At 48.5% G+C, this 26,086-nt stretch overlaps 2 protein-coding genes across 2 annotated transcripts; one reads left to right on the top strand and one right to left on the bottom strand.

The window, feature by feature from the left end:
• The first annotated feature begins 662 nt into the window (after nucleotides 1–662).
• Nucleotides 663–9,014, top strand: LOC116490124 (bestrophin-1-like). Its single transcript, XM_032189058.1, has 9 exons — nucleotides 663–879; nucleotides 1,808–1,902; nucleotides 2,154–2,387; nucleotides 3,176–3,330; nucleotides 4,237–4,314; nucleotides 6,052–6,204; nucleotides 6,666–6,746; nucleotides 7,344–7,495; nucleotides 7,844–9,014. The coding sequence occupies exons 1-9, from the start codon at nucleotides 728–730 to the stop codon at nucleotides 9,012–9,014; spliced, it is 2,271 nt and encodes a 756-aa protein (XP_032044949.1). The 5' UTR covers nucleotides 663–727.
• A 1,243-nt stretch (nucleotides 9,015–10,257) lies between these two features.
• Nucleotides 10,258–14,118, bottom strand: FTH1 (ferritin heavy chain 1). The gene is made up of 4 exons (XM_032189213.1): nucleotides 13,861–14,118; nucleotides 12,205–12,351; nucleotides 11,340–11,465; nucleotides 10,258–10,603 (listed from the first exon to the last, which is right to left on the bottom strand). Exons 1-4 carry the CDS (start codon nucleotides 13,969–13,971, stop codon nucleotides 10,439–10,441), a joined length of 549 nt encoding a protein of 182 aa, XP_032045104.1. The 5' UTR covers nucleotides 13,972–14,118; the 3' UTR covers nucleotides 10,258–10,438.
• Nucleotides 14,119–26,086: the final 11,968 nt, after the last annotated feature.

Raw genomic sequence — 26,086 nt, 5'->3', positions numbered from 1 at the left:
ACATCAGTGTCACTGCAATGTCCATGTAACACCTGGCGATGTGTTTTGGCTTAGAAATTCCAACACTTTTCACATTGGATAATTATTTGTGAAACGATCTATGCTTGCCTGGCATGGATTACACTGGCTTGTGTTTTTACAGCTTCAGGTTTACATGAGTCTGATAATTAATTGATGATTAATAATTATCTACCAGAGCTAGACAAGAAGTGTAGCAGGGATGCTGCATGATTGGGAAGCATTTCATGAGCCTGAATGCCTTCTTTCTTTCAGCATGATTTATTGTGCAATGTACAGTTGAAGGAATAGGGAGGTAAAGTTGCTGGAATTTGAGCTCTGTGAGCCTGGCCAAACTCCAAACCCCATCCCTCGGGTCTCTAACAGGGAAAGCTCTTCTGCCTGCAGGATCGGGACCAGCACAGGCCAGATATGCCCCCCAGCCCAAATTTCAAGACAGCAAGATTTGTTGGACTAGTGCTACAAAACCTGTGAAATCTCCAGAAGTACCTTCATCTGGATCAGCACCAAGAAATCTCCTCATAAACTTCTTCATGGTTTCCTACCTTAATGCATTCATCTGACCTGTCTTTTGGTCTCTCTCTCATTCTTCCTTCCTTCAGTCTCATTTGCCTGCTGGGACACTTGATGTTTCTCTGCCTCCTGCCCCTGTTCAGGCTTGCTGGCAGCTTCAGCATCTGCCCATTTTGTGTCTCTGCCAGGATCTGTGATGACAGTGACATACACCAACCGTGTGGCCGATGCCCGCCTAGGCACCTTCTCCCAGCTCCTGCTCCAGTGGAAAGGCAGTATCTACAAGCTCCTCTACTCCGAGTTCCTGATTTTCATCTCCCTCTACTTCGCCATCAGTCTTGTCTACAGGTGGGCACCCTTGCAGCAACACTGACACAACCCCTCGCTCTCAGCCTGTCCCGGAGCAGCACGGGTCTGGGACAGAGGTCCTGGTAAAAGGGAACTGGCCAGACACCTGCCAGCCTCTGTTCAGAGGAGGAAAGGAAAGTTCCTTCCTCACTGCGCCAGTACGGCTTAGCAGCTGACAGATTTCCTTTTCCTGGGCTGGAGAGGAACAGTTCCTCTTTCTGGGGATGAAGATTTGCATTTGGTGACTACCTGAGAAGAATGGTATGTAGACACCAAGGCTGAACCAGCACTGGAAGCACCAGTAATAGCAGGAAGCGTTAGGAGAGAACTCCCCTCATGTACACAGCTAGCAACACTGGGGCTACGCTCCTGAGAGCAGACACCAGCCCTGGGGCTGCAGACCTGTGATAAGGCAACCGTACTCTGTGGCTGGTCTGGTTTTAGCGAGGAAAGCCAGGGACCTCCCCTAGCTGGGTCAACGTGCACAGATACAGCACGGAGGGAGGAAAGCAGCTCTGAGGAAGAGGCAGGAACCCATGTCAAAACAGCCACTGCTGGCAGGAACAGAACTGGGGCTGACGTCTTGCAAGATGTTAAATGAATTGTCGTGCACATCCAAGCACTGTGGCAGCCCCCTGATACCTGCTAGCACTCTGCTGGATTAAAAACATAGATCAGACTGCACCACTTACTGCACAATTTCTGTCCATGGCCACTTCTGGCTCTTTTGGACGTGCCAGCAGGGTGTTTTGGGTGGACCCTTCCTGGGGCAGGCGGGCTGATGTCCTGGGCTGCTCACCCACATCATCTTCAGGCTCACAGAGCGGCCGTGTTGTGGCTGCACATCCTCGCCTTCCCCTGCCATATTCCTACCCCAACAGGCCTGGGTCTCTCATGTGAGGCTGATGACTCTTTTTCTCCCTCCTAGGCTGATCCTCAGTGAAAGCCAAAGGCTGATGTTTGAGAAGCTGGCGCTCTACTGCAACAGCTATGCCGAGCTAATCCCTGTGTCCTTTGTGCTGGGTAAGGAGCCCTGACTCTGAGCATGCAGGGAGGGAACGGGGCAGCATTTATCTCCCTGCTTTGTCACAGCTCTGCGGGTAGGCAGGATTCACTGAGCAGTTAGTTCCCTCACCCTGCCTTTGTAACAGGCAGAAAGCATCATTTCATGCCTTGCCAGGCGTGCCTTCACTCATACCCATGCGAGCAGCCACACAAGAGCACGCACACCTCCTGCTCCTTCAGTGTAGCTAACGTGGTCGGCTCCCCTCTAGGTTTCTACGTGGCCCTGGTGGTGTCCCGCTGGTGGGCTCAGTACGAGAGCATCCCCTGGCCCGACCGCATCATGAACCTGGTCTCCTGCAACGTGGACGGGGAGGACGAGTACGGGCGGCTCCTGCGCCGCACGCTGATGCGCTACAGCAACCTGTGCAGCGTGCTCATCCTGCGCTCCGTCAGCACCGCCGTCTACAAGCGCTTCCCCAGCATGGAGCACGTCGTGAGGGCAGGTCAGTGCTGGCACAGCCTCCTGCACGGCTCCAGCCCCAGGCAGGCAGCACCTTGCTGCTGGGCTTGGGGCCAGGAGCCCTGTAAATGACCCCTTGACCTCTACGTTGGAGCACGGAAAGTGCTGCAATGTGCTCTGGTGTGAGTCCTCAGCATCTGCTTGTGCACAAGGCCTGCCCCTCTGGAATAACTGTTTCCCTATTTCACACCATGCTTGTTCCTACTTGTGGCTGCAATGCCTGTTTGAAACTTGAAGCATCCCTGCTCACATTTTTTTATGTGAGGAGTGGAACTAGCAGGTGTGTGAATGCAGATATGCTGCAGGTCGCAGGGCATCCCTGGCTGATCAGATTGCTGTAACTGTGCTGCAGCGACTTTCCTAGCAGCTGCTCTGCAGTAAATGACCCTGTGCACAGGCTTAAAGCAGATCCTGAGCAGACCCCTGCCAGGTTTTAATTTGGGGGATGCTCTCAGACATATGGTCTGATTTTTGGGTGGTCCTGTGCAGAGCCAGGAGCTGGACTCAGAAGGGACCCACAGGGATCATCAACTCGGGATTTTCTATGATTCTATGAAATAAATCCCGCTTCTTACCCCTCTGTAGACCAACGTTTTAACAAGACTTCTTGTCCTTTTATGTCCCCCCAAAAAGTTAATGCCCAAGTCCTTCCTGGGATTGTAAGGAGAGCTAAGGTGACTCCCAGAGATTTAGATGTTTTTATTTCCTACCAGATCAACTCCTTTCTGCTTTCTACGGACATTCCTCTCCCATCTGCTCTTGTCCACCCAGGTCTCATGACCCCAGAAGAGCACAAGAAGTTTGAGAGTTTGAATTCCCCCCACAACAAATTTTGGATCCCTTGCGTGTGGTTCTCCAACCTCGCAGTGAAGGCAAGGAATGAGGGGAGGATCCGTGACAGCGTGCTGCTCCAGGGCATCCTGAACGTGAGTGACAGAGCCAGCAGGCAACTGCCTGAGATCCCTACCCTGTCCTCTGGGAGGAACTACGGGGATTTTCAGAGGTCAGGCAAGGAATACTGAAGTAGGATGTGCAGACAGTGATCCAGGCCTGTCCCTAGGGATATTGCATTAATTTTGATAGGAAATACCATCATTTCTGCTCTCCAGCTTGTGACAGGACAGAGCTTTTCATGGCCTGGTCACAGGTTAGCAATAGCACACACAAGAGGCAAGAGGAACACGACACCTTTCTCAAAATTGGAATGGGGAGGAGCCATATGGCTCACATCTAGGTGTAGCAATGGCACAAGGAAGCAGAACACGTATCTGGAAGGGACCATCAGAAGTCAAAAGCACCTTTAACAACCACTGTCCCTGGGGAGAACTTCACTATCGACAACCCTTGTGTCCTGGGAAGCAGGCTGTGCTCCACAGGCAGGACCTGGCAGTGATGCTGCACAGCTGCAGATTAAAAGAGGCTCTAGAGCAGCTCATCCTCCCTGGTATTCATGTGTAGAGAACTGCATTGCCTCTGCTGTCTGGAGCAAGATTCATCCCTCTGGGCTATATTTACCTAAAGTCACTGTATAATCAGAAGAGAGAGGTAGATACTTCTAAGATATTATTTGCCTAACCTGCTGAGCTGCTCACTTTTTGAAGAGAGAAACTCTGCTGTGAAGTGAGCTAGGAAGGGACCCTGGTCTCTGACAGGGACATCCAGGCAGCTTGCCCTCCAGGGCTTCTGGTGACAGGCAGGACACCAGTGGAGCAGGAGTCCCAGCTGAATCCCACCTAGCAGGGGAGGTGTGAGCACGAGGAGCTGGGCTGGAGAAGGCCAGGAAAGGACACACAAAGTCGGTACCAACAGCACATTCCCTTTCCCCACTGCAGGAACTCAACACCCTGCGCAGCCAGTGCGGGCGGCTCTACGGCTACGACTGGATCAGCATCCCCCTGGTCTACACTCAGGTGAGCAGGGATCCCCCCAGAGCTGTGCATGCCACAAGGGAACCCCCACTGGCACCCACCCATACCCATCCTACACAAGGACCATGCTGGTGCTCTGTTTGCCTGTACCCCTCGCCCATACCCACACACGTAGCCTGTGCTAGCTCTCCTGCATGCAAAACCCAACAGCACACACTCAGCCCAGCCTCATTTCTGTAATTCAGGCACAGCCACCTCTACAGAAACACACATACACCCAGGGTAATTATTTACCCCGCTGTGCTCCGCGTGGGTGCACAGCAAACCCAGATATGTGCGGATCCAGCACTGCAGAGCTGAGAGCTGCCTGCCAGCAAGCCTGCTCCAGCACACAGGGCAGCTGTGATGCACTCACGCCATGTGCATGAAAGAGAGCTTTGTGCATGTGCTCAGCTGCTTGAGTTCCCTTGACACAACTCTAGACAGAAGCTTTAGCACCAACTTGCTCCTTTATTTCGTACATAACAGGTAACACTAATGCACCCCACCATGAAAAGGGAGCTTCCATTCACACAGTGCTGAAGGTTAACAAGGAACACATCAGGAAACCACATTCCTGCACAGACCCAATGCCCTGCAAACTAGGAGCAAAAGTAACACCATAACATGTTGCATCAGCTTCCCAAATTTACTTTTGAGGCAGAATACTTTGCTGTTGTGGCCCCGGCACAGTGCTGCAGCCCCCCACCAGGAAGCCCATAGGAAGAAGAGCTCAGCTCCACCAAAGCCTTACCCCAATTGCAGCAAGGAGAGTCTCAGCTACTGAGATGGCCAGGAAGAAGTGACAGAGCCACGTCAGGCTGTAGAAAAGGCTGGGCCCAAACCGGCAGCTCTTCCAGCAGCAGCATTCAGGTTTTGAAGTTGTGAGCAGGGTTTGCCAGTTAGTCTGGGCAGGGTCTTTGTCCTCTCTGCAGTGCACAACCCGTTTCTCTACAGGTGCACATCCAGCCTGTAAAATCCATCATTACAGGTAACCTACCCACCACAAAACAGCCCCATGCTGCTCACTGCAGGGCCAGCTTAAATCTTGTGGTGCTGGGTGTTTGTTTTGACCCCACCCTGATTGCTGGATGGCATTGAGCCTCAGCTGCTAGTAATTTGCAAAGGGGAACTTTCCAGTCCCATGATTACTCATTGTAGCCTGGAAAGCTGGGCAAGCAAACAGGCAAATGTAAAAATATCCACCATTAGGACCAAAAAGGAGTCAGTCCAGAGCTGGCAGCAGAGTTCCCCTCACAAATTTAACAGGGGCCTGCCAGCATGGACCAAGCCATGAGGGGCTCAAGAGAAAAACCAGGAGAGGGGAACACACCTTAAATTATCAGCAGACCAACCATGCAGCCATGTGTCAGCTCTTTAAGCTCCTTCCACCCAAGATGTCAAGTGCCACCTTTTCTCTGTGTTGCCTACATGTATGGGATTCCAGGGGCAGCGTGGATTTTCCATTCCATGCAATGTACAAAACAGATGAAGGGCAAAGGGCATAATTAAAGCTTTCTGCAGCAGAAATGCATCTTCCTGGGAAAAAAAAAAAAAATAAATAAATTAAAAAGCAGAGGGAGAAGCACACAGTAACTGAATAACTGGCTTTCAAAAGGCTACTGAGCCAGCACATCTACAGCAGCTTGCTCCTGTTTGGGGTGGAAGTAGGAGAGGGCTGCTGAGAAAGCAAGCTGGGAACTCAAGCTCCTCTGCTGTGTCCCTTGGCACCTTTCCCAGGTGGTGACCGTGGCTGTTTACAGCTTCTTCCTGGCCTGTCTGATCGGGCGGCAGTTCCTGGATCCGGAAAAAGCATATCCTGGCCATGAGCTAGATCTCTTTGTGCCAGTCTTTACGTTTCTGCAGTTCTTCTTCTACGCTGGCTGGTTAAAGGTAAGTCCAAGAAAATATGCCTGGAGCTAAAACCTGACCCACGCATGGGTTTTTCCCTGGTTTGTGCCACCATGGGCTGAGCTGTGGGCAACGTGCCAGGTGCTGGGACCCAACAGGGACTGAGGGCACTGCCAAGATCTTCAGTTTCTGAGCACCTCATCCTGAAGAACAACGCCACCTCTGCTAAGTTTGGGGGAAAAAGAGAGGCAGAGGGCTGCAGTTTACCTGCAGAGTGTTGTACGTGGTCTGCAGCAAGCACAGGGCAGTTCCTGTGTGCACCAATGCCTCTTAATAACTGGAAAGGTTCTGGTTTTAACCCACCTCTTTTTGGGAGAAACAGCATTGCTCCAAATCCAGGGCACATCACCCTTGAGTGTAGGGATTCAGCCCCATAGGCTTTCCTACTGCAGGGAAAAGGGTGGGCACGACCTTGATCCTTGCTGTGTGCTCTCCACGTGCAGGTGGCCGAACAGCTCATCAACCCTTTTGGGGAGGATGATGATGACTTTGAGACCAACTGGCTCATCGACAGGAACCTGCAGGTACGGTGAAGCCAGGAGCCTCCTGGCCCCAGCAGCACAGTCATGATCTGCAGCACTTCTGCCTGCAGGCTTCGGTGGCTGCATATTAGGAAGGGGCTCGGGATCTCCAAAGAGAGATGGCTAGAAAAGCAGGAGAGCATAAGGTACACACCAAGCAACACAGGGCTTTTGGCACATATTTGTACCCAGAGACCAGCAGCAGTTCCACCCGGCCCCCTCAGCCCATATTTTGGCACACACGACAGATCCAGACTTGTTTCAGACCCTCACTGCCTTTCAATGACAAACCATTCCTGCCTCTTCCTAGCTTTTCCCACCCTATGTCTGTACCTCCTCCGGTTTCTTCCAAGCAGTAACTCTCCACCTTCAGTTCTACAGTAAGCTTCATTGTTCTAGTGAGCATATTGCTTTCACGTTTCCTTCAGCATCACTTTCCTTTTAATTACCCAAATCTCTCCATGTGAAAAATAACAAAAAAACAAGGCAAAACTAGCCACTCATCTCACCCCTGGGCTACATTGCTTCCCCCTGTGTTATTTGTCCTCTGACAATAGGCACCTGCAGCACCACTCCCTGACACTGCTGCTGTCCCCGCAGGTGTCCCTGATGGCAGTGGACGAGATGCATCAGGATTTGCCCATCCTGGAGAAGGACCTATACTGGAACGAGCCTGACCCCCAGCCACCTTACACTGCAGCCACCGCGGAGTACAAGCGCCCCTCATTCCTTGGCTCTACTTTTGATATCAGGTGGGTGCAGCTACAGGGTGCCAGAGCAGGCCACGTTTACACCTCAGGTCAGGTGTTGTGCTTAAGGAGTAAGAGAGCAATAACATCTTTCACGGTCTGTGAAATCCTGCTCCAAGGTATTTCAGGCTGATCCGAAGATGCAGCCCATATCTTTCTTGGCAAAGGATGCCTCTGACCTCTTGCTGCCCTCCTGTACTATGAGCACCCCAATTTTGGGGGACTAACACATAATTAATGGTAACACAGGAGGAGAGGCTTGCCACAGGCAGCAACATTCCCATGCTGCCAACCTCCCCACCAAAACCACCGTGTGGTGGCCGCGTTACAGCCCATCCTGCCTTTCCCCAGCATGCAGAAAGAAGAGATGGAGTTCCAGCCCCTGGAGCAAATCAAAGAGAACGAGGAGGCGAACCACTCCACGCCACTGCTGGGCCACCTGGGCCGTCTCCTCGGCGTGCAGTCACCCAGCTTCTCCAGGTCCTCCTCCCGGATGAACCTGCTGCGCCGGCGAGGGGAGCCCACCTCCCCCTTCTCCCACTACGCCTACCAAGACACGGGCAAGGCCGTCCCCTCCCCGAGGGGGGACACCAACCCTCAGGAGCAGTGGGACGGCGACGATGGAAAACTGAGGGAGTTCGACGCCTTCATGTCAACCCCATTTTACGAGAGACCCGGCTTCTACAGCGCACCGCAGACACCGATCAGCTCCATCCCCATGATCTTCCCTTCCCGGCGCCAGGGCCGCAAGAAGCCCCCCGCGCTCTCCAGCATCGCTGCCTGCTCCAATTCCCTCAGGGACGTCATCGCCAACTCCTCGCCTTCCCGGACGAGCGATATGTACAAAAGCCAGAGCTCCCTCGGCTCGGGTACCAAGGAAACCTTTATTTGGCCGACGGAAAGGAACAAAGGTCCTGACACGCTGGTTGCAATGGTGGAAGAAAAAAACAACTCTAACTGTAGGGGCAGAGAAGCCACCACCACGGGGAGTCCAGAACCTCTGTCCGCAGCATCGGACAGCCCTAAATTCCCCCTCCTGGCAGAGTCCCCCAACCACGACAAGCAGGGCAACTTCAAAAGCCTGAAGAGCTCGAAAGGCTCCCAGCCACCCTGGCTGACTCTGGAGAACACAACAGGCGCCCCCGGTCCTGAGCAGCTGAGCACCTTGCATCCCCCTGGCACCAAAGCGCCCACCAGCAGCCCCCCTCCCTGCTTCTCCTTCACTCCTGTAACATCTCCAGTGCTGGAGAGGTCCCCCATGGGGAACGTGGTCCCCGACAGCCTGAGTTCAGAAGACACAAGCAGTGCGCCAGACCCGTATCCGTCAGAGGTTTCCGGGACAAGAGATTCAGGAAGCAGAAGCACTAATAATCCCCCAACGAGAGAGACGAGACGAGTGGAGAGCCCGTCCCCAAATGATTCTGGCATCTCCCTAGGTGACGGTGACTACGTGGGGCTGATGGAGGTGATCATGGAGACTAGTGAAAGCACATGCGATGATCTGATGGATCAGTACAGCTAGAGGAGCCCAAAAAACACAGGTCTGTTAAAATACCTGCCATCCGAGTGATATTGCAGTATCTTCACACCTGGCCCAACAGAAGAGCAGTGCAGCCTAACCCCAAGCTGCTGGAGCATCCACTGAGAGCCCAGCCCAGGTGACTCCCCACTACAGCCCTCAGGTACCACAGCAGGCACATGATCTCAGTGTTGCAACAAGAAAAAAGTGAGGAAAAAACCCTACACTTCAGGAAAACAAGAGACTTCTGGTGTTAGGCATTACAGACACCTAAACTGCAGAACCACAGCTGAGCTGACAGCACCCTGACAACCCTGGAATTCAAGCATAGCCCAAAGCAGAAGAGGAATACAGCCAGTAACGCCTCCTCTCAGCAAGAATTAGAACCTTAAGTTTACATTATTTGCCACAAAGCCCACTACAGGTCTCATGCAGGACTTGCACTGCTGATGGATACTCCAGGGAAAGAAAGGGACTGAGCTACAGCATTCGTGGTACAGACCCACGGTGCCTCAAAGCCTTACCTAGCTGGTACTCCCCAGTACTGGGAAAGCAGTGGGAATCCTCCCTGAAAGCAATAATAAAAAAGCAAGGCTGAAGTCCAGGACCACTTGTTTTCTCATTTCAATTTCTGTGCAATAATAGAAATTCAAAAGCAAAGCACTGAGGTGTTCCTCTTTTCACAGCTTCAGGAACAGCTGCAGATCTCCCCACACCACAGGGAACTGAACAAATTCAGCCCACCTCACATACTCCCCCCTCTGCCTTTTGGAGGGTTGTTTGGCCTCAGCAGCTGTCACCACCACCCCCAACAAATTCCCAACATTGTCTTTTGAGGTAGTTCCTGTTTGACTGTTTCGGTCTGGTTTAGAGCACAAAGCTCTGTACTCACAGAAAGATTTCTTCATGGACAAGTGCAGTCCACTGTCAGGCAGGCATGATGCTCCGTGAGGCATTAATCCCACCCTTCAGCAACTCAGGAAGCCCAGAGATACTAAAACCTCCCTTTCCTTGCATTACAGCACAAGTTGTAGTGGCAAAAGCATTTTAGAACAGCTTTAGTTCCTGAGCAATTCCTGCAGTGGATACTAATGGGTGGAAAAGAAAATGATTTATAAAAGTGTTAAGGAAGAGTAAGCGCAACCTGATCCCCCTTATGCATTTCTTCATGCCCAGCTTAGGATAAAAACTCCCAGTGGAGACTAGGGAGCACAACCCTTTCCTTCCAAGAAGGACAGAAAAGAACCACTTTGAACCAAGTCACTTTATTGGATGGAAGGCGATACACAAAACACAAGAGAAAAGAAGGCTGATATTTGGTACAGAGTAAGAGAACTGTTTATCTAGATAGCTGAAGATGCATGCACTGCTGGACAGTAAAGTAGGAATCTTCCTGAAACCCACAGGGTGGTGTTCGTGGCAAGACTTCAGCTCTCATTGTCACTGTGCCCGAGGGTGTGCTTGTCAAAGAGGTACTCTGCCATGCCATACTTGGGTGCCCCCATCTTCCGCAGGTTGGTGACATGGTCACCCAGCTCCTTGATGGCCTTCACCTGCTCATCCAGGTAGTGAGTTTCAATGAAGTCACACAGCTAAAAGAGATTAAAAAAGGCTTAGGTCTGCACATTGCTCATCCTGCTGAAACAGGATCTGAAATCATTCTAACTCTGCCCAGTGAAAGGTGATACACACGGACAACTTTCAAGCTGCAGAAGCTATCTGAGAAGCAGCCTTTGATCTTGTTCTTGCATTGCTGAGGCAAAACTGGAGTGAAGCACGCCTATCCAGGCACACTTGCTCCAGGAACCTGCATTACAGTATCATCATGCTCAGGAAACATCCCCTTGTAGACCACAAGAAAGTTCCTGAACACATTTAGAGACTTGCATAGCCCTTCATGGTAATTATTAACACCTGTCTTGTCCAGCATGTTACTCATTTTAGAAAAGCTTTAGCTTGCAGTCATATTCAGAAGTACTCTGAAAACATAGGTTTATTTACAGCAGGGAACTGCTTAATACACTTCTCTGCAAAGCATTGCCCACATGCCTTCTGTTCTGCAGAACAGCATCAGAAGGGGTTGAACACAGCCATACACCCACTGCTCTGTAAGCACAGCTGTAACCACCCTACACAACATAACTCGTCCTCTGCAAAAAGAAATAAGCACAATACCCTACTAAATGGCTACAGTAGGTGCTGACCCCTGTGCCCTTCCCTCTGGGAGGGCTGCACAGCTTGTCCATCCCTTTTTCACCAGCAGGTACCCCCAATTCACCACCCAGCACTCCCTGTATAGCTACTGGCTCAGCTTCAGTGCCCACTTACGTGTGGGTCGTTCTTTTCAGTTGCCAATTTGTGCAGCTCCAACAGCGACTGGTTCACGTTCTTCTCCAGGTGCAGGGCACACTCCATTGCAGTCAGCCCGTTCTCCCAGTCATCACGATCTGGTTTCTAAGGGGGAAAGCCCATGACCATATTTTAAGTAACCAGAGACCAATAGGGAGTGAAGCATTTCAGATCTGTCTCAGACTCTGCTTAGAAAAGCAATCATGCAGCTCTCCAGCAAGGGTCTTAAAGCTCTTTGAGCACAACCAAGTTTATGCATTTTGATGTCTTGAAAAGCTTGACACAGTGCACAGTAAGTAGAACAATGCATGTTGGAAGTCAGAAGGTTTATTTACTCAGAGTGGCTGATATGGTGCCACACTTTGGATGTAGCAAAAACAGTGTTGATAACATACTGGTGTTTAACTGTTGCAGAGCAGTGCTTACATCAGCTCATGGACTTTCCAGCTTCTCACACAGCCCTGCCAGCAAGGAGGCTGGTGGTGCACAAGGAGCTGGGAAAGGACAGAACCAGCTGATCCCAACTGGCCAGGGGGATATCCCATACCATGTGGCATCACACTGAACAACAGAACAGGAGAAGTCAGCCAGGGAGAGACAACACAACTCCTCAGGGACAAGCTGGGCATTAGTCTGTGAGTAGTAAGCAACTGCACTGTGCATCATTTGCTTTGTAGGTTTTTTTTTTTTTATTGTTTCACCTTTTCTGTCTATTCAAGTGTAGAAGCAGCTGCTGCTGCTCTTCTGTGAGACATCACTGGGGAATTCCTTCCCTTCCAGCCTGAGGACAGGCCTCAAGACTAGCTCTGAATTAGACAGGACAACCCAAAGCACTAGTCCTCACCTTGATGTCCTGCAAGAAGATGCGGCCGCCTCGCTGATTTTGCAGTTTCATCAGCTTCTCAGCATGCTCCCGTTCCTCGTGGGACTGGTGCAGGAAGTACTTGGCAAAGTTTTTCAGAGCCACATCATCCCGGTCAAAGTAGTAGGACTGAAAAGAATGCACATGCTCAGAAGCCAAATCCTCACTCCAGCAGGCACACGAAGGAAAGCACATACTGTGACTGCAGACATGTCTGCTACCAGCCCTACTTCAAGGCAGCTGGAGTCCAAGCTAAGGCTAGCCAGCAAGGCACTATGGCAGAGCTCTTCCCTTCATAACGAGTTCAGTTTTCCCAGCCTGGATTATGTTTTAACCTGCATCCCAATCATTAACACAAATAAATGGTATTTGCAGTTCACTTCTAAACATACAAAAACCCCTGCCCCACTGTGTTTGCTCTCCTGCTGCCTTAAACACAGACTCTAAATGCTTCGCTGTAAACAAGGATGAGTTTTCCCTGTTCTTTGTTTACAATGGTCACAGGTCAAGGTTCTGACTTGTAACACTAGTTCAGGGGGCAAAGAACTTTAAGATAATTCTACAGTAAAGCTTTCATGCATGTTTCATCATGTTTACTTGGGAACAGATTAATAAATATGTTTTCTGTTTCTGAAAAGTCTTTTGTATCACTTAAAGACAGAAGTTCAACAAAAAATGCAAAGTCATCTCTTGAAAAACTGAATGTGTAACAGCTGTTAGAAGTCACAGCTTATTTGGACTCTGGTCCTAAGCAGAATTCAATAGAAAGCTTTGTATTAACTACCAGTTATTTCCAAGATGAGGTGGCACGGAATTCTCTGCTCTTTAACCAGCAGTTTGGAGGTTCCAGGCAAGACAATGGTGCTTGTGTGTCACTACTATGGCCAACAGTTACATTTGGCTTGCAGCTGAGGTTCAACCCTCCGTAGTAACCCAGAAAGAAGCTTTAACTGTACACTTAGATGCCCCAACATACTACGGTGTCACTACAAAGTCTCAAGTTACCTGCAGATCTAAGTCACCCGGATTGCTGCAGAGGTCAGAGCCGTGCCCATAGCGACTAAAATTGGTGTCTCTTGCCAAGCGCAAGAGGCACAGGGCCAAGAAACCCCTGGATTCCTAATTCACTTGAGAACTACGAAGAACCGTGCCTGCGAGAGGAGAACGCCCGTGGGAGAGGTGCCAATCACCTCGTTAGGCAATCCCAGCCAGCCAGCCCTGCCCCAAGGGCAGAGGCGCTCAGAGGCTGCTGCTGAGCCGCGCTGATAACGAGGCCGCCCAGGGCAGCGAACAAAGAGCAGTTAGCATGCAACCGGCACCCACCCGAGATAAGCACCTCACCTACGGAAAATAAGTATAAATAAGGGGCCATCCCCGTCCCCGGGCGGAGCGAGCAGGCTGCGAGGGGCTCGGGCACCCTCCCTGCCCCCTTCCTTCAGGGAAAAGCCTCCCCCGAGGGAGGAGGGATTCCTCCCTGCAGCTCGACCTCGCACAGCCCTCGGGGAGGAGGAGGAAGAGGAGGAGGCCAGGCCGGGAAGGCCCGCCTCCCCCCGAGGCTGGCCTGCTCAGGGAGGCCAAACCACAACACCACCAGGGCCTGGACACCCCCCCCAGCAGCCCCCTCCCCCCCCCACTCACCATGCTGAGGTACACGTAGGACGCGTAGAGCTCCAGGTTGATCTGGCGGTTGACGGCCGCCTCGCAGTCCTGGTGGTAGTTCTGGCGCACCTGGGAGAGAGGCGTAGCCATGGCGCTGGGATGGGAGATGGAGGCGGCGGTGTCGGCGTGCGGCTGGTGGTGGTGGTGAGGCGGCGGGCCCGAGCGCGGCCGGTTCCGTCCAAGCACTGTTGACGCAGGAACCCGCTCCGCTCTGCCTCGCCGACGCACTCTGGGCCGGCGCTGCTCGACGCCGCGCTTTTTATAGTGTTCCTGACGTCACCGCGCGCATGCGCGCCGGCGTGGCGGGAAACGGGGGGGGCGAGGGGGCGGGGCCCGGCGGCGCTTCTGCTGGCCCAGCGTGACTCAGCACCTCCCCCGCGGCGCGTGACCCGTGGCCACGCCCCCTGACATGGCCACGCCCCCCGCCGCCCGCGCCCCCGCCCCGCGCGGGCCCCCCCCCCCCCCCCCCCCCCCAGTGCTGGGCTCAGTGGGGTCGGTTTGGGGCTGAATCGCAGAATTCCTGATGGAAAAGACCCCAAAAATCATCATGTCCAACAGTCCCCTACCACCACTGTCACCCACTGAACCGTGTCCCCAAGCACCACGTCCAGCCTCTCCTTGAACACCCCCAGGAGGGTGATGCACCACCTCCCTGGGCAACCCGTCCCTATACCTAACCCTGCTCTTTGAGAAGAAATGTCCCCTAATTTCCACCTTGGAGCAACCTGAGGCCATTCCCTCCAGTCTTATTGCCAGCTATCTGCGAGAAGAGACCAACCCCAGTTTCCCACACCTTCCCTTCAGGGCATTGTAGAGAGTGGAAGGAGGCCCTGGGGGTAAAGTATGCCCCGGGGGTAAAGGATGCCCTGAGGATGAATGAAGCAGGTCCTGGGGATGAAGGATGCCCATGGGTTGAAGGAGGCCCTGCCATGGATGAAGCAGACCCTGCCGTTCTGCCCCCACAGGAACACAGACATTTGTGCCTACGCCCCATAGCCCTGACAAAAAAACGCGCTTGTTTGTCCCCAGAAAACAGCGTGCAGCTTTGTAGCTTCGACAGGAAGGGCTTGAGCTGCTTAGGACAGCGTCAGGAGGAAGAAATCTGTGCCATAGTGGATACTTTCTTCCCCCTTTCGTGTACTCTCCTGGAGCGGAACATCGAGTTCTAGCTCTGGCTTTCCGCACCAGCAAACATCGGTGACTCAGTGACGAGGCCCAGCAAGTTTTCAGACTTCCCCCTTTCGGGGACCAGGCCCAACTTCGGATAGATACTGCCACAGAAATGCAGTGAAGAAATGCAAGTAACCATTAAGTGAGGGCTAAAATCCTAGGTTAATCTGGGGAGCCAACCCAAGGAGAAGGAGCACAGCTGAGGGGCACCAGCTTTCCCTGGAGCTGCTCCAAGATAGGAACAGGCACATGCAGCAATCGCTACTGGTGTGTGTGTGTGACCCTGGGAAAGAAACTCCCCGTGTGTTAGCACAATTGCCCACTGATGACTAAAGGCAGCACAAACAAGAAAGACGGCGAGAAACCAAACATTTCCTGCCCTCTGATGTTCGATTTACTTGATGATGAGATTTAGGACAGGGGCCTCTAAGTGTTTCAAACATAATGCCAAATAATAAAGAGGTAATTGAGAAATCAAAGGTCAAACGGAACAAACTGAGCCTTCTGATATCGGGAGGGCTATTTCAGCTGCTTTTGTTACTACATTCATTCAGTTTGTGTGGTCGTTTATTTTTAATAAACATTGGCTTCTTTTACTTTCTGGTTTCTGATTTTTCAAGCAGATTGTGAGCACAACTTTGAAGGCTTAGAAACGGCCTATGAGATCATTCCTTAACATAAGGCTCCCAAAATCTTGGCTTTTGCTCAGGAAAACAATGTTGAAATTAGTCAGAAATATTGCAAGTGCTGGCACACGGATTACTGAGCCTGCAAACTCTGCTTAAGTTAATTTTTCCTCTAACTTGTCCTTTTGACAAAGTTTCATTTGGTCTTTGAACTTCCTTGTTCTGAAGGCAATGTCTGATTTCCCACGTGTGACAGCTTTCAGGTCGGTCTGCATCAGCACAACAGCACTTTTAGCAGTGTTCTGAGTGTTTTAAAGGAACAGACAGCCAACGTCTTCCTTTGGCTTAAAGTTTTCTCTTGCTTCTGTCAGTTAACCATCAGAAGTAATTAAGATCTGTAAATTAATGTGGATCATACTTAGCACTTCTGCAGGCTGCCAGGTACATTTGAAACCCTCATGTTCCCCTCCCACACAAATGCTTATGTAAAAAAAAAAAAAAAACAAAAAAACACAGTGGTAACTTAGTAACTGCTGGGCAGATTTGCATTACTATTTTCATACTGTAGTATTTTCAACAGTTTGAGGATACCTCAAACAAACAAACCTCACATTTAGCTGAAGAGGTTTGTCAAACATTAGTGGTTGTCCTCCTGAAGCATATATGCTCTTATATAGCTTTACACTCGGGCAGGCCTCAGTATTTGCACATAATTGCAGAGTATTGTTCAATATTCCAGAAAGATTAACCTTGAACCTACTACTAAATTATTTTATTTTTTTTTACGCATCGTGTTCTCTGCTCTTTGTGCTCTCCTTCCACCTTTATGCCTGTGACTGACAAAGGCATGCTTGGAACTATGAGAAGAAAGTTACCCAGTAGTTTATAGATTGCAAACAATTGTTTATTTTTTTTCCAATCTCATCATGACCAAAGCTGCATAAATCCTCATTACATTGTTCCATGAAAGGCTGTACAACATCGCAGTTTGTAAACAACTGAGCAAATAGTCTATTAATATTGGGAATATTTCCTCTGAAGTTTGGACACTCTGTGCCACCGATGATTAAATGTCAATAAGATTAGGAAAGTGCTACATTCTGCTTTCTAGATCAATAACAAGTTGCATAAACATACACATTAACAGTGATGACAGCAGATTTATTTGTCCAGAATAGTAAATATTGGGTTGTACACTCATTCATCATAGTGTCTTGGTTACAAATACAAAGATTGTCTAACATTCTGGTCTTAGAAGAGTTTAGGTTTAGCTATAACTACAATTTTTATGTTGACAGTGCAACTGACTCTCTCAAAGTACTGTCACAGTGGTTTAAGTTTGACTATTTCCTACTGTTTTTCTGTGGCTTGGGTCAAGCCCTCTTTTATCTTGTGCCTTTCTTCATCAAGAATGAGCATTCTTGGGAAGCAGCCTGCAAGAAGCATTATCATACTCGGGCTGGACTTCACATCAAATGCCATGCACGTTTGCTAACTGCAAGCTCACATTTTGGGTCTGACAATGCTTTGCAGACTACTTTCTATCATATAGCTTCCAGTAGCTAGTAGTTAATTGCATGCCCAACTGTTATTCATGCAACTATCCAAAGCAGTAGGGAGATCTTGGCATTTTTTATTCAAATCCAATAGATGAAAGATCTCAGTGCAGTCAGGAAGAACCTGGCATAGTCCAAACTGTTTCCTCCAGTACACTTTTGCATACAAACATCACAGTGGCCCGTGGACTGATCCATCATCTTAGCTGAGTGCATGCGCAGCTTTGCTTTGCATCTGTGTCAGCTCCTGGCTGCTTTGCTGATCTAAACCAGAGGCATTCTTCATGCTGCCCACAGGCAAGAGGCGATGTATTGTCTGCCTACACAAGCTTCAAATTGTTGAAGACAATCTCTGTTTTCCCTTGGACTAGATCCCATCTGAAACAATGGAGCAAGATCTCTCATTTGTTTACAGCTGAGATGTAAACATGCTATGTAGAGCACAAATCTGAAGCTCAGCCAAATCAAGGACAGTAACGCTTAGGTTCCTTATATGTCAACTCAAGACATCCATTCAAGTTTGCAAAAATTTGAGCCTTTTTGCTCATAAAAATTAAATGCATAAATAAAATGAGCTTCTTTACATACATATACACAAGGTGGTTAAGTCAGAGAACTGGTTGACACAGCTCAAGGTGTAGCAGGAAAAAAAAGCATCAAGGTTGTCTTTTCACACACCTCAAAGTATCTCAGTGACGTGTGATACCCATTGCGTGTGACGCGCATACAGTCTCAGGAAAGAGGAGTCCAACCCCAGGCCAAGGGTAAATCGCTGTTAGATTGGAAACCCTGAGCAGGTTTTGAAGAGGGCATGACACACAGTTAACAGCGAATTTGCACAGACAGGGCAACGTAGCATTTGAAGTTGGCAAGGACTTTGCATAGGGTAAGGCTTGGATACGGTGTTAAAAATGGGAGGGTTTCCATGTCTCTTCCACACCCTTTACAATCATTCATACTGACTCAACCTGTGCCATTTTTCTGTATGATCTTCCAAATTATGGCAGTGATCTTACTGTGGGCTGAAAAATGACTAGACAGTACTTGCAAAAGTAAATTCTAAGCTTGTAAAACTGGAAGGCAGATTTTTTTGCTGATAGACTGCCTCAGCAAAAACTTAGCGTATGACTTAGGCATCCAGCTAGACCTCCAACAAGAGGGCTGCCTTCACGTGAGCAGAGTTCACTGCAGTTGGGCAAGCCGGATTGTTCAGGAATGCATGTGTCATTTATCATCTGTACAAACGGTTCCCATCTCGCTTTGAAATGTTTTCTCGCCGTGCTAGTTTAATAGCTAGAATAATAACAGATCTGAGTTAAAATGCAACGCCATTTCTAAATCCAGTGAGCAAGAGGGAGCTGAATATACCTCAAATATTATGCTAAGAAAAATACAGTAACCTTTTTTTCAAAGCTCAAAGTTCTGCAAATAAGATAAACCGTGTGTCCAGTCAAATATTTGTTATAGAGAACTTTATTCCACCCTCAAATTTCAGTGTAATTCAGCACACAGACTTTAGGTAAACACAAAAGCAACCCCAAACTTGACTCCAAGCTGGATCACATGTCTGGAAATTTGACACTGATCTCAACTGTTTTGAAAGCCGTTTACGGAAAACATCTGGGCTCCACTTGTGCTGTAAGATATCCTATAAATGGAATTCCAACTGATTGCAAAATCCTCCTGTAGCTCCTTGGGTAAAACACTGCTTAAATTCTTCAGTCGTTTCTTTCGGGTGCCCAGTTTTCTGGGGAAACCCAGGTTTTAGGCACCGGGATTCACTGAGTAATTCCAATTCAGTATGCAAACAGCTGGTTACACAGTACTGCTAATTTCTGGAAACAGAGTCCTACAGCAGAAAAACAAAGGATGTTGGAAGTTACTCTAGTACATTTGCTTAGGAGACAGCAAACTGTTCTGCTATAGAAAAAAAAAAATGTCACAAAGACAAAATCTGTAACAGTCTGTACTGCAGGATTTTGTAGGCAAATAGCATAACATACATTTTGGACAGACAAACATTTTCTAAGTACTTACAGCTTTCTTCTCTCTCTGAAACATTTCTGCACATAGACAGTTTAAGCTAAATGCCCCAGGAGATTACAGTTCTCTAATTTGTTCAGAATATCCTTTTAATTAATCTTTTCTTCTTTAGCATGTGTTTGTTTAAATGAAATTTAAAATAAAAAATAAAAAATAAAGTGCTTAGAGGCATGAGAATGAGGAAGAACAATGTTAATAACACAATAGTTCTGTCTGTTCAGCACAGCCAGAAGCAGTATTTGGTGAATTTACTGACGTACCGGTCCCACTTAACCTAATTTGAAGTCTGGCTCCGCTACCTGTGAGTCAAAAGCTCTAGATTTTATTCCAATGACAGCCCGAGCACCAGCTGGGCATAGAGAGATTTGCCTGGTTGCAAAATCCAGAATTAGTTTAACGTCAACAGTCTTCTACAGTTAACACAAGCCACAACATTTGCTATGCTGTCATTATCCTCTTCTAGTGTGCTCAACTTTTCTTCCCTTTCAGATTTACAAAGTCTTTAAATACTGTTCTACTTAATAACTTTTAGGATTTGAGTAAAATGTTAGGGGGAAAAAAATGTCTTGTAAATAAAACCACCCTGCTAAAGTCAACAAACAGTGGAAAATTTCTCAACAGACCAAAAATCATCAACTTCCTATCAGGAATTCCCCTGCAAAACACTTTGAAGTATTCAAGTCTTCATGAATGATGGGGCAGCTCTCATTCTGAGTACGATGCACAGATCACGTCCTTATGATTAAAGATCAGATTTCATTTGGGAATCCATCACAGAGAGAAACTTTAAGCATATACCTGCCAGCTGAGGCTCTCAGTTGTTTTTGTGAGGATGCCTAACAGCGTATTTTGGGCACACAGCTGGAACTGGCATGCTTGCAGCACAATGTCTGGCCCCACAGGCAACACTGGGATCCCACATGCTCCCAACACACAGTGCATTATATGGCTTTCATACAGAAATAAGCTGTGACACTGCACGTGGTCAGTGGGACACGGAGACCAGTGGGGGAAGTGAGACATCAGTGCAGCAGATCTGAGGCAGAGCCATGTAGCTCTCCAAAAGCTTCTCTATCCCATGGCTATGCCCCCAAAACCAGGCTATCCACCCACCCATGCATGCTCGTATTGGTAATTACATTTCATCCCTGAGATGCCATTTTGGCAGTCTGCGTAGCATCAAGTTTGAACAGACATGATGTAGCATTAAGCCTGAAGTGCTCTTTGCCTTTATACATAGCCACCCAAAAAGGGGCAGGCAGGCAAATGCTTTCAAGCATGACGAGAAGAAACAAGCTTTTACAGGGAACTGGCCATTAAACACCAGCTTAAAGAACATGCACCGGCCCGATAAAACATCAGCTCTGCCTCAAAAACAAGCACCAGCCCACATCAAGATCTCTCAGGCAGGGCATGCTGATAGGGGAGGACACTTCTGGACTGCTGTTCTTGAGCAGGTCTCTCCAGGACTTCATTTCATGGCTTTTTCTTAGGAATTGAAGAGGTTGAGTCTTACTACCTTAGAAGAATTGGAGGATTTTTTGTTACTGAAGTGAGGCAAAGTCTGGCAAGGGCACGTGGAAAGTAGAGGTAGAAGTAGAAAAGTGGAAAGTAGATTTTCTGAGTCTGTGGGCCAAAATGGATCCTGCCCTGCTGCTGTAAGGGGACACTGAAAAACTGATACCACTTATGCAACTGAGATGCAGCCACAATTCCACAGGCTCCACCTGCACACCCACTTGCACACTTTTCCCGCTGGCTGTAATCTACTCCTAAACCATGCCCAGCTGGATACCATCAGGATAAAAATATTTAAAAGCAGTTCAAAAGGATGAAGGGGGACCTGCTCCTGCATGTGCTGTCTGTGGAGCAGTCAGCCAGTATTGAAGTGCATTTGTCCCTGCAGAGTTGCCTCTGAATGAGCTGGACGCAACACCAGCAACTGGGGGGGAAACGATTTGCTGCTGCTTTCCCTATGTCATAACCACTTTTGCCCCATTTGCTGAACAAACTGGGCAAAAGGAGAGCCAAGGGCTTCACTCTTTTGAAACAGTTCAGCACAGCATTTGTGGGGGAAAAACTAAATAAATAAAAAATCAGTGAAACTGGGCAGAGGGAGAAGTAAAATGGGGGGAAAAAATAGCATCAGCAGCCTCTATTGCAGTGAAACCCAATGTGGTATCAATATGTAGAACTGGATATGAGGACCATGCATAAGTCTTCTTCTTAAATTCAGCAAATTGTATCTGTGGGCATGGTCCAGTATTTCAGTAACCGATAAAATGCTTTCAGAACAGGCCACCCTGCCCTTGCAATCATCTACATGGACAGGCAGCTACAGGAGCATGTGTTGCTATAGAACAGAGTATATAAACGCCTCAGCAATCACATCTGTCTATTCCAAGCTATAGCACTTGCTGTGTTGAGAGTTTCTCTGGAAAAAAAAAAAAAAAAAAGAAAAAGAAAAAGAAAAAGAAAAAAAAAAAACACAGACTAGGAAGAATCAATAAACCCGGGCAGACCACTAGATTCTCAAACCTTGGCTTATGTTGTCCTGTTGTTTTGGTCAGCAGGCTGGAAAGAGACCCCAGCCAAAATCTTTGCTATCGGTCTCAAGAGGTAGCAAAAAATGTCAGACTTCTCCAGCTTCATTTCAGGTTTAAGGAGGTTGGTGGAATGCTCCCCCTGACCTAATGAATCTGTCCATTAGTCACTGTGTTATGAGTAGGTCTGCTCGGTCATGCATAGCCACACTGCCCCATTGTCTAAACTAGCTGTGATGACCAAGATTGAAACCAGTCAAATCAGGAACTTCCCAGTCAGACAAGAAAACAGACTCCATTCCTCACTTATTTAGCACAGGCTGGACTCCTTGCCTTTTGTTTGATGGACTTGTTTGCTTCTGAAAGGCATCCTGAAGGGTCATAGCCTGCAGGACAGCAATTGGCTGAGAGTACTCACACAAGGTAAGGCTGTCAATAAGGAGAGACTGCATGTCTCACACATACATCATTCACCTGCCCCAGCACCTTATTTGCCTCTTTTCTTTGTCCCCTGCCACTCTGCTTACCCTACACCAGCTTCAACCTTCATTAGGGCCCCTAGGAGCCAGTTCAGCTCATGAATCGAGTAGAAAACAGAATAGGAAAAGTGAACCCTTTTAGGCCAGTTTCTAGGGTTGGATTGCCTGATGGATGGAGCTAGCAAGCTCCACAGCCAGCTCACAGACAGACATTCCTCAGACAGGGACTCATGCTGGAACGGCAAAGGCTGACCACTTCAGGAACAACACAGGGGGACTGAAGATAATTCCCACATGACATCTCCTTTCTGCCCTACAGGGACCTGTTTTAGAGGTGACCATTGCAGGCATTCACGTGCTGCGCACATTCTTACACTGTGACCAGAGTTGGCTTCCCCATTCATGCCACAAAACAGCCCTTCCCAATGCTATTTCCCTTGTATAATGACAGAATACATATCTTTCCGTGGGTCTGAGTGGATTTCCTGGGCAGCTCCTCCTTGCCTATTGAACACCTAAGATTTAGCCAAGATTCCAGGAGATTAAGCTGTGAAGATGTTAAATCAGGCACAAAACAGAAGTGACTGCAATGAGTTCTCTTACAAAGCATTTCTCCAGTCAGGAGGCACAGATTGAGCAACAGGCTGACATCAGCTAAAAAAACAGGGTGGTGGCGGGAGCGGCTCAGATGCTAAACCATGCGGATGTTACTTAGGTCATCGTGCAGTTCTCCAATCGAGAAGAAAAATAAGCCAGAATTGCAGCATTGTTACTTAATCCAGGAAACTCTGGCAGTAAACTCAGCTGTAGGAACTAGCTCAGCATGACCACACAAAAAAGCCACCAGTCTTTTACTGGAATTCATAAGTGTCTGCATCCCTGGCCAGGGTGAAGCCTAATTAGCAGTGAATACTGACAGGCAATTCCTACTGCTTTCCCTGCCCCTAATACCGTTGCTATAGCAGAGGCTCCCTTGGGAAGACTGCTGTCGTGAGTCCAGGTCCTTGCCCAGAACACCAGCCCTTTGCTCACTCATTATCCCGAGCGCCTCGTTTTCAAAAGGAAGGGTCAGACAGATTTGCCATCAAACCTTGTTCTAATTTAGCTCCCACTCCAGTATCATATGCCTCACTGATCAGTCAATTCAGACCCGCAGACAAGGAACAGGCTGTCTCGTTGCCCCGTTAAAAACAATTTTGTATTTAAGAAACCTAATGAGCCAGAACCATCTGTATATACTTTGCTAGCAATTGTGACTGGTCTAAAAAGTAGACAAGTAACATTTGCCGATCCTACTGTTGAGCCATGAAGCAGCATTAGGGCAGAGCGTGAGTCCCTGCAAAATATCTCCACCATTTCTCAGCCTTCTTTATTTGCCCAGAACCTCACTTGTTAAAAAGAAATAAATAGGTGTTTACAGTGCAGGTCCTCTCTAGATTCTTCATCTTTTCATATTAATAGAGGAGAAAGGAATATTTCCTAAACTACTTTAATCTAAACTGGCCTCCAGTCACATCACGGTAACACACCACACAGAGACCTACAAAAACAAACCTGAAAAGCCAGGACCAAAGCTGGAAATTCGGAGGACTGAAAAGGAAGAAGAAAGGGGACTGAGGATTGATCTGCTTCTACAGCCACATCCAGCTTAAGAAACACCACTGCACGGAAACGCTGAGGAACTGGAAGAAAAAGTAACACAACTTTTATTTTAGATCAACTAGAAAACTTCCCTTTTTGCACCGAGTCTATGAGAAGTGTCTTCTGGAAAGAACTGGTAGGAATAGTTCTACTGCTCCCCCCATATCACCTCCAACACAGGACTTCTCATAGCAGACAGACCTCTTTTTATCTCAGTTTGTTTTCCTTTTAGGTGGGAATATCAGGATTGAGCAACAGCACCTACGAAAGCAACCATACCCTAAGGGCTAGGAATTGGGAAGCAGAAAGAGGCTCTTCTTCACCAGCATGTGACCTTTATTCATTTTCCTACTTGAGAAAGAATTAACATTTCATTTTTAGGCAAAACGTTTTGCCTGACGTCTGTAGTAACCAAACTAAGAAAGTCACTATTCATTTACTAAGAGCAAGTTTTAAAGAGCATCTCCTTTTACCTTTGAAAACTAGAGGGGTTTCCTTACTTTATACCGCAGGTCAGAGGATCTACAAAAGCTTACAGCACTTAAGTTTAATTTCAGAGTTCAGTTGTCTTGTGAAGAATCCTTTCTAGTACAGCTGTTCCTAGGATGATTTCAGAAACTTTCTGTCATCCCCGTCTTGCTTACACCACCAGGATTACAATGAACAGCTAGCACGCTGAGAAATTTGTCATGAATCCCAGTGCCCCTCATCCTCCCATTTCCACCCCTTGTCCCCAAAACACAGAGATTTAAGAGAATTTAGGAGAGGGAGGGAAGGAAGACAACAAAAAGCTGCTGACTGCCAGCGGTGCCCTCCAGTATCATTACTGTTTGCCTTGCTAACACACCTGCCTAATCCTGTCATCATAAAGCAAGATTTTTCCTATATGTGCTTTCCACTTCGTTGGCCTTCATATACGTTAGCTCTGCTTCCTCAGGCTGTACTGCTGTGTCATAACCTATCTGAGTCTTTCCCATAGCAGAACCAATCTCAGTGACACTTCCAATTCACCTAACTGCCTACGGCTACCTGTAACATCAGGGCATTTCCCCGCTCCCAAACCTATCCAGCCTGTCTGTGACCTACGGCTTCCCCAGCTCAGCAGGGCCTCAAATTGCCAAGTGCTTGCAAGCAAGCACTTTCCACCTGCCAGCGGGGTCACAGAATCATAAAATCATTAACACTGGAAAGCCCTCTAAGATCATCTAGTCCAACAATCCCCATACCACCCACCGATATCACCGATATTGCCCACTAAACCTTGTCCCTAAGCACCACATCCAACCTTTCCTTGAACACCCCCAGGGACGGAGACGCCACCAGTTCTCTGGGCAACCTGTGCCAGTGCCTGACTGCTGTTTCTGAGCAGAAATGTCTCCTCATTTCCAACCTGAGCCTCCCCTGGCACAACTTGAGGCCATTCAAGTCACTGTGCAACCAATTCGCCATCAGAAACAGACCATGTAAGTGCTTATGTCTCTGCCTGAGCACTGCAGGGAAAGAAGAAAATACGCCTGAGAGCCAGGCTGGGGAAGGAGGAAATATGCATTTTGGGGCTGTGCTGGTGTGTTGTAGTTAGACCTTGGACTCCAGACTCAGAGAGAGGCTGAAAACTGGGGAAAGGATGAAAGGAGGAGGGTTATAGAGTCATTTACAGTCTATAGGAGCAAGGCAAAGACTTCTACTACTATGGGAGTAGAAGACCTCCACTTGCTCTGCTAGCTGATGACCCCAGTCGCTCCAGTAGCTGGCACCACAGGCTGGGGGCTCTTACACCCCTAGTCTAACTCTGGTAGTTGGCACCCAGTTCACTCACAGAAGCTGGCATGTAGTCCTTCAGCATGCATACACAGGGGAGAGAATGTGAAAACACAGATCGTTAAGAAGCAACAATCAGAAAAAGATAGAACAGTCTATGATAATCAAGCACAGGGTTCAGCCAGTGCAAGATCACTAGCCAGCCTCATTTGACATGTGACTGGCACTTTTGTACCCTTTTTTTTAATCTATGCCCCATCTTGTTCCTCCTGTTGCCCCTTCCACCTGCACACTCCCCATGGCTTTGCAGAGCTCTGCAGTTTCCTGCACCCCTCCCAGTCCAGCCCCTGCCCCAGTTCACAGTCTTACCAGTTGCAAAGTCCAGGCTG

Source organism: Aythya fuligula, chromosome 5 (genome assembly GCF_009819795.1).
Source record: "Aythya fuligula isolate bAytFul2 chromosome 5, bAytFul2.pri, whole genome shotgun sequence".
NCBI classification, from domain to species: Eukaryota; Metazoa; Chordata; class Aves; order Anseriformes; family Anatidae; genus Aythya; species Aythya fuligula.
This window is presented reverse-complemented; position numbering and strand designations above follow the sequence as displayed.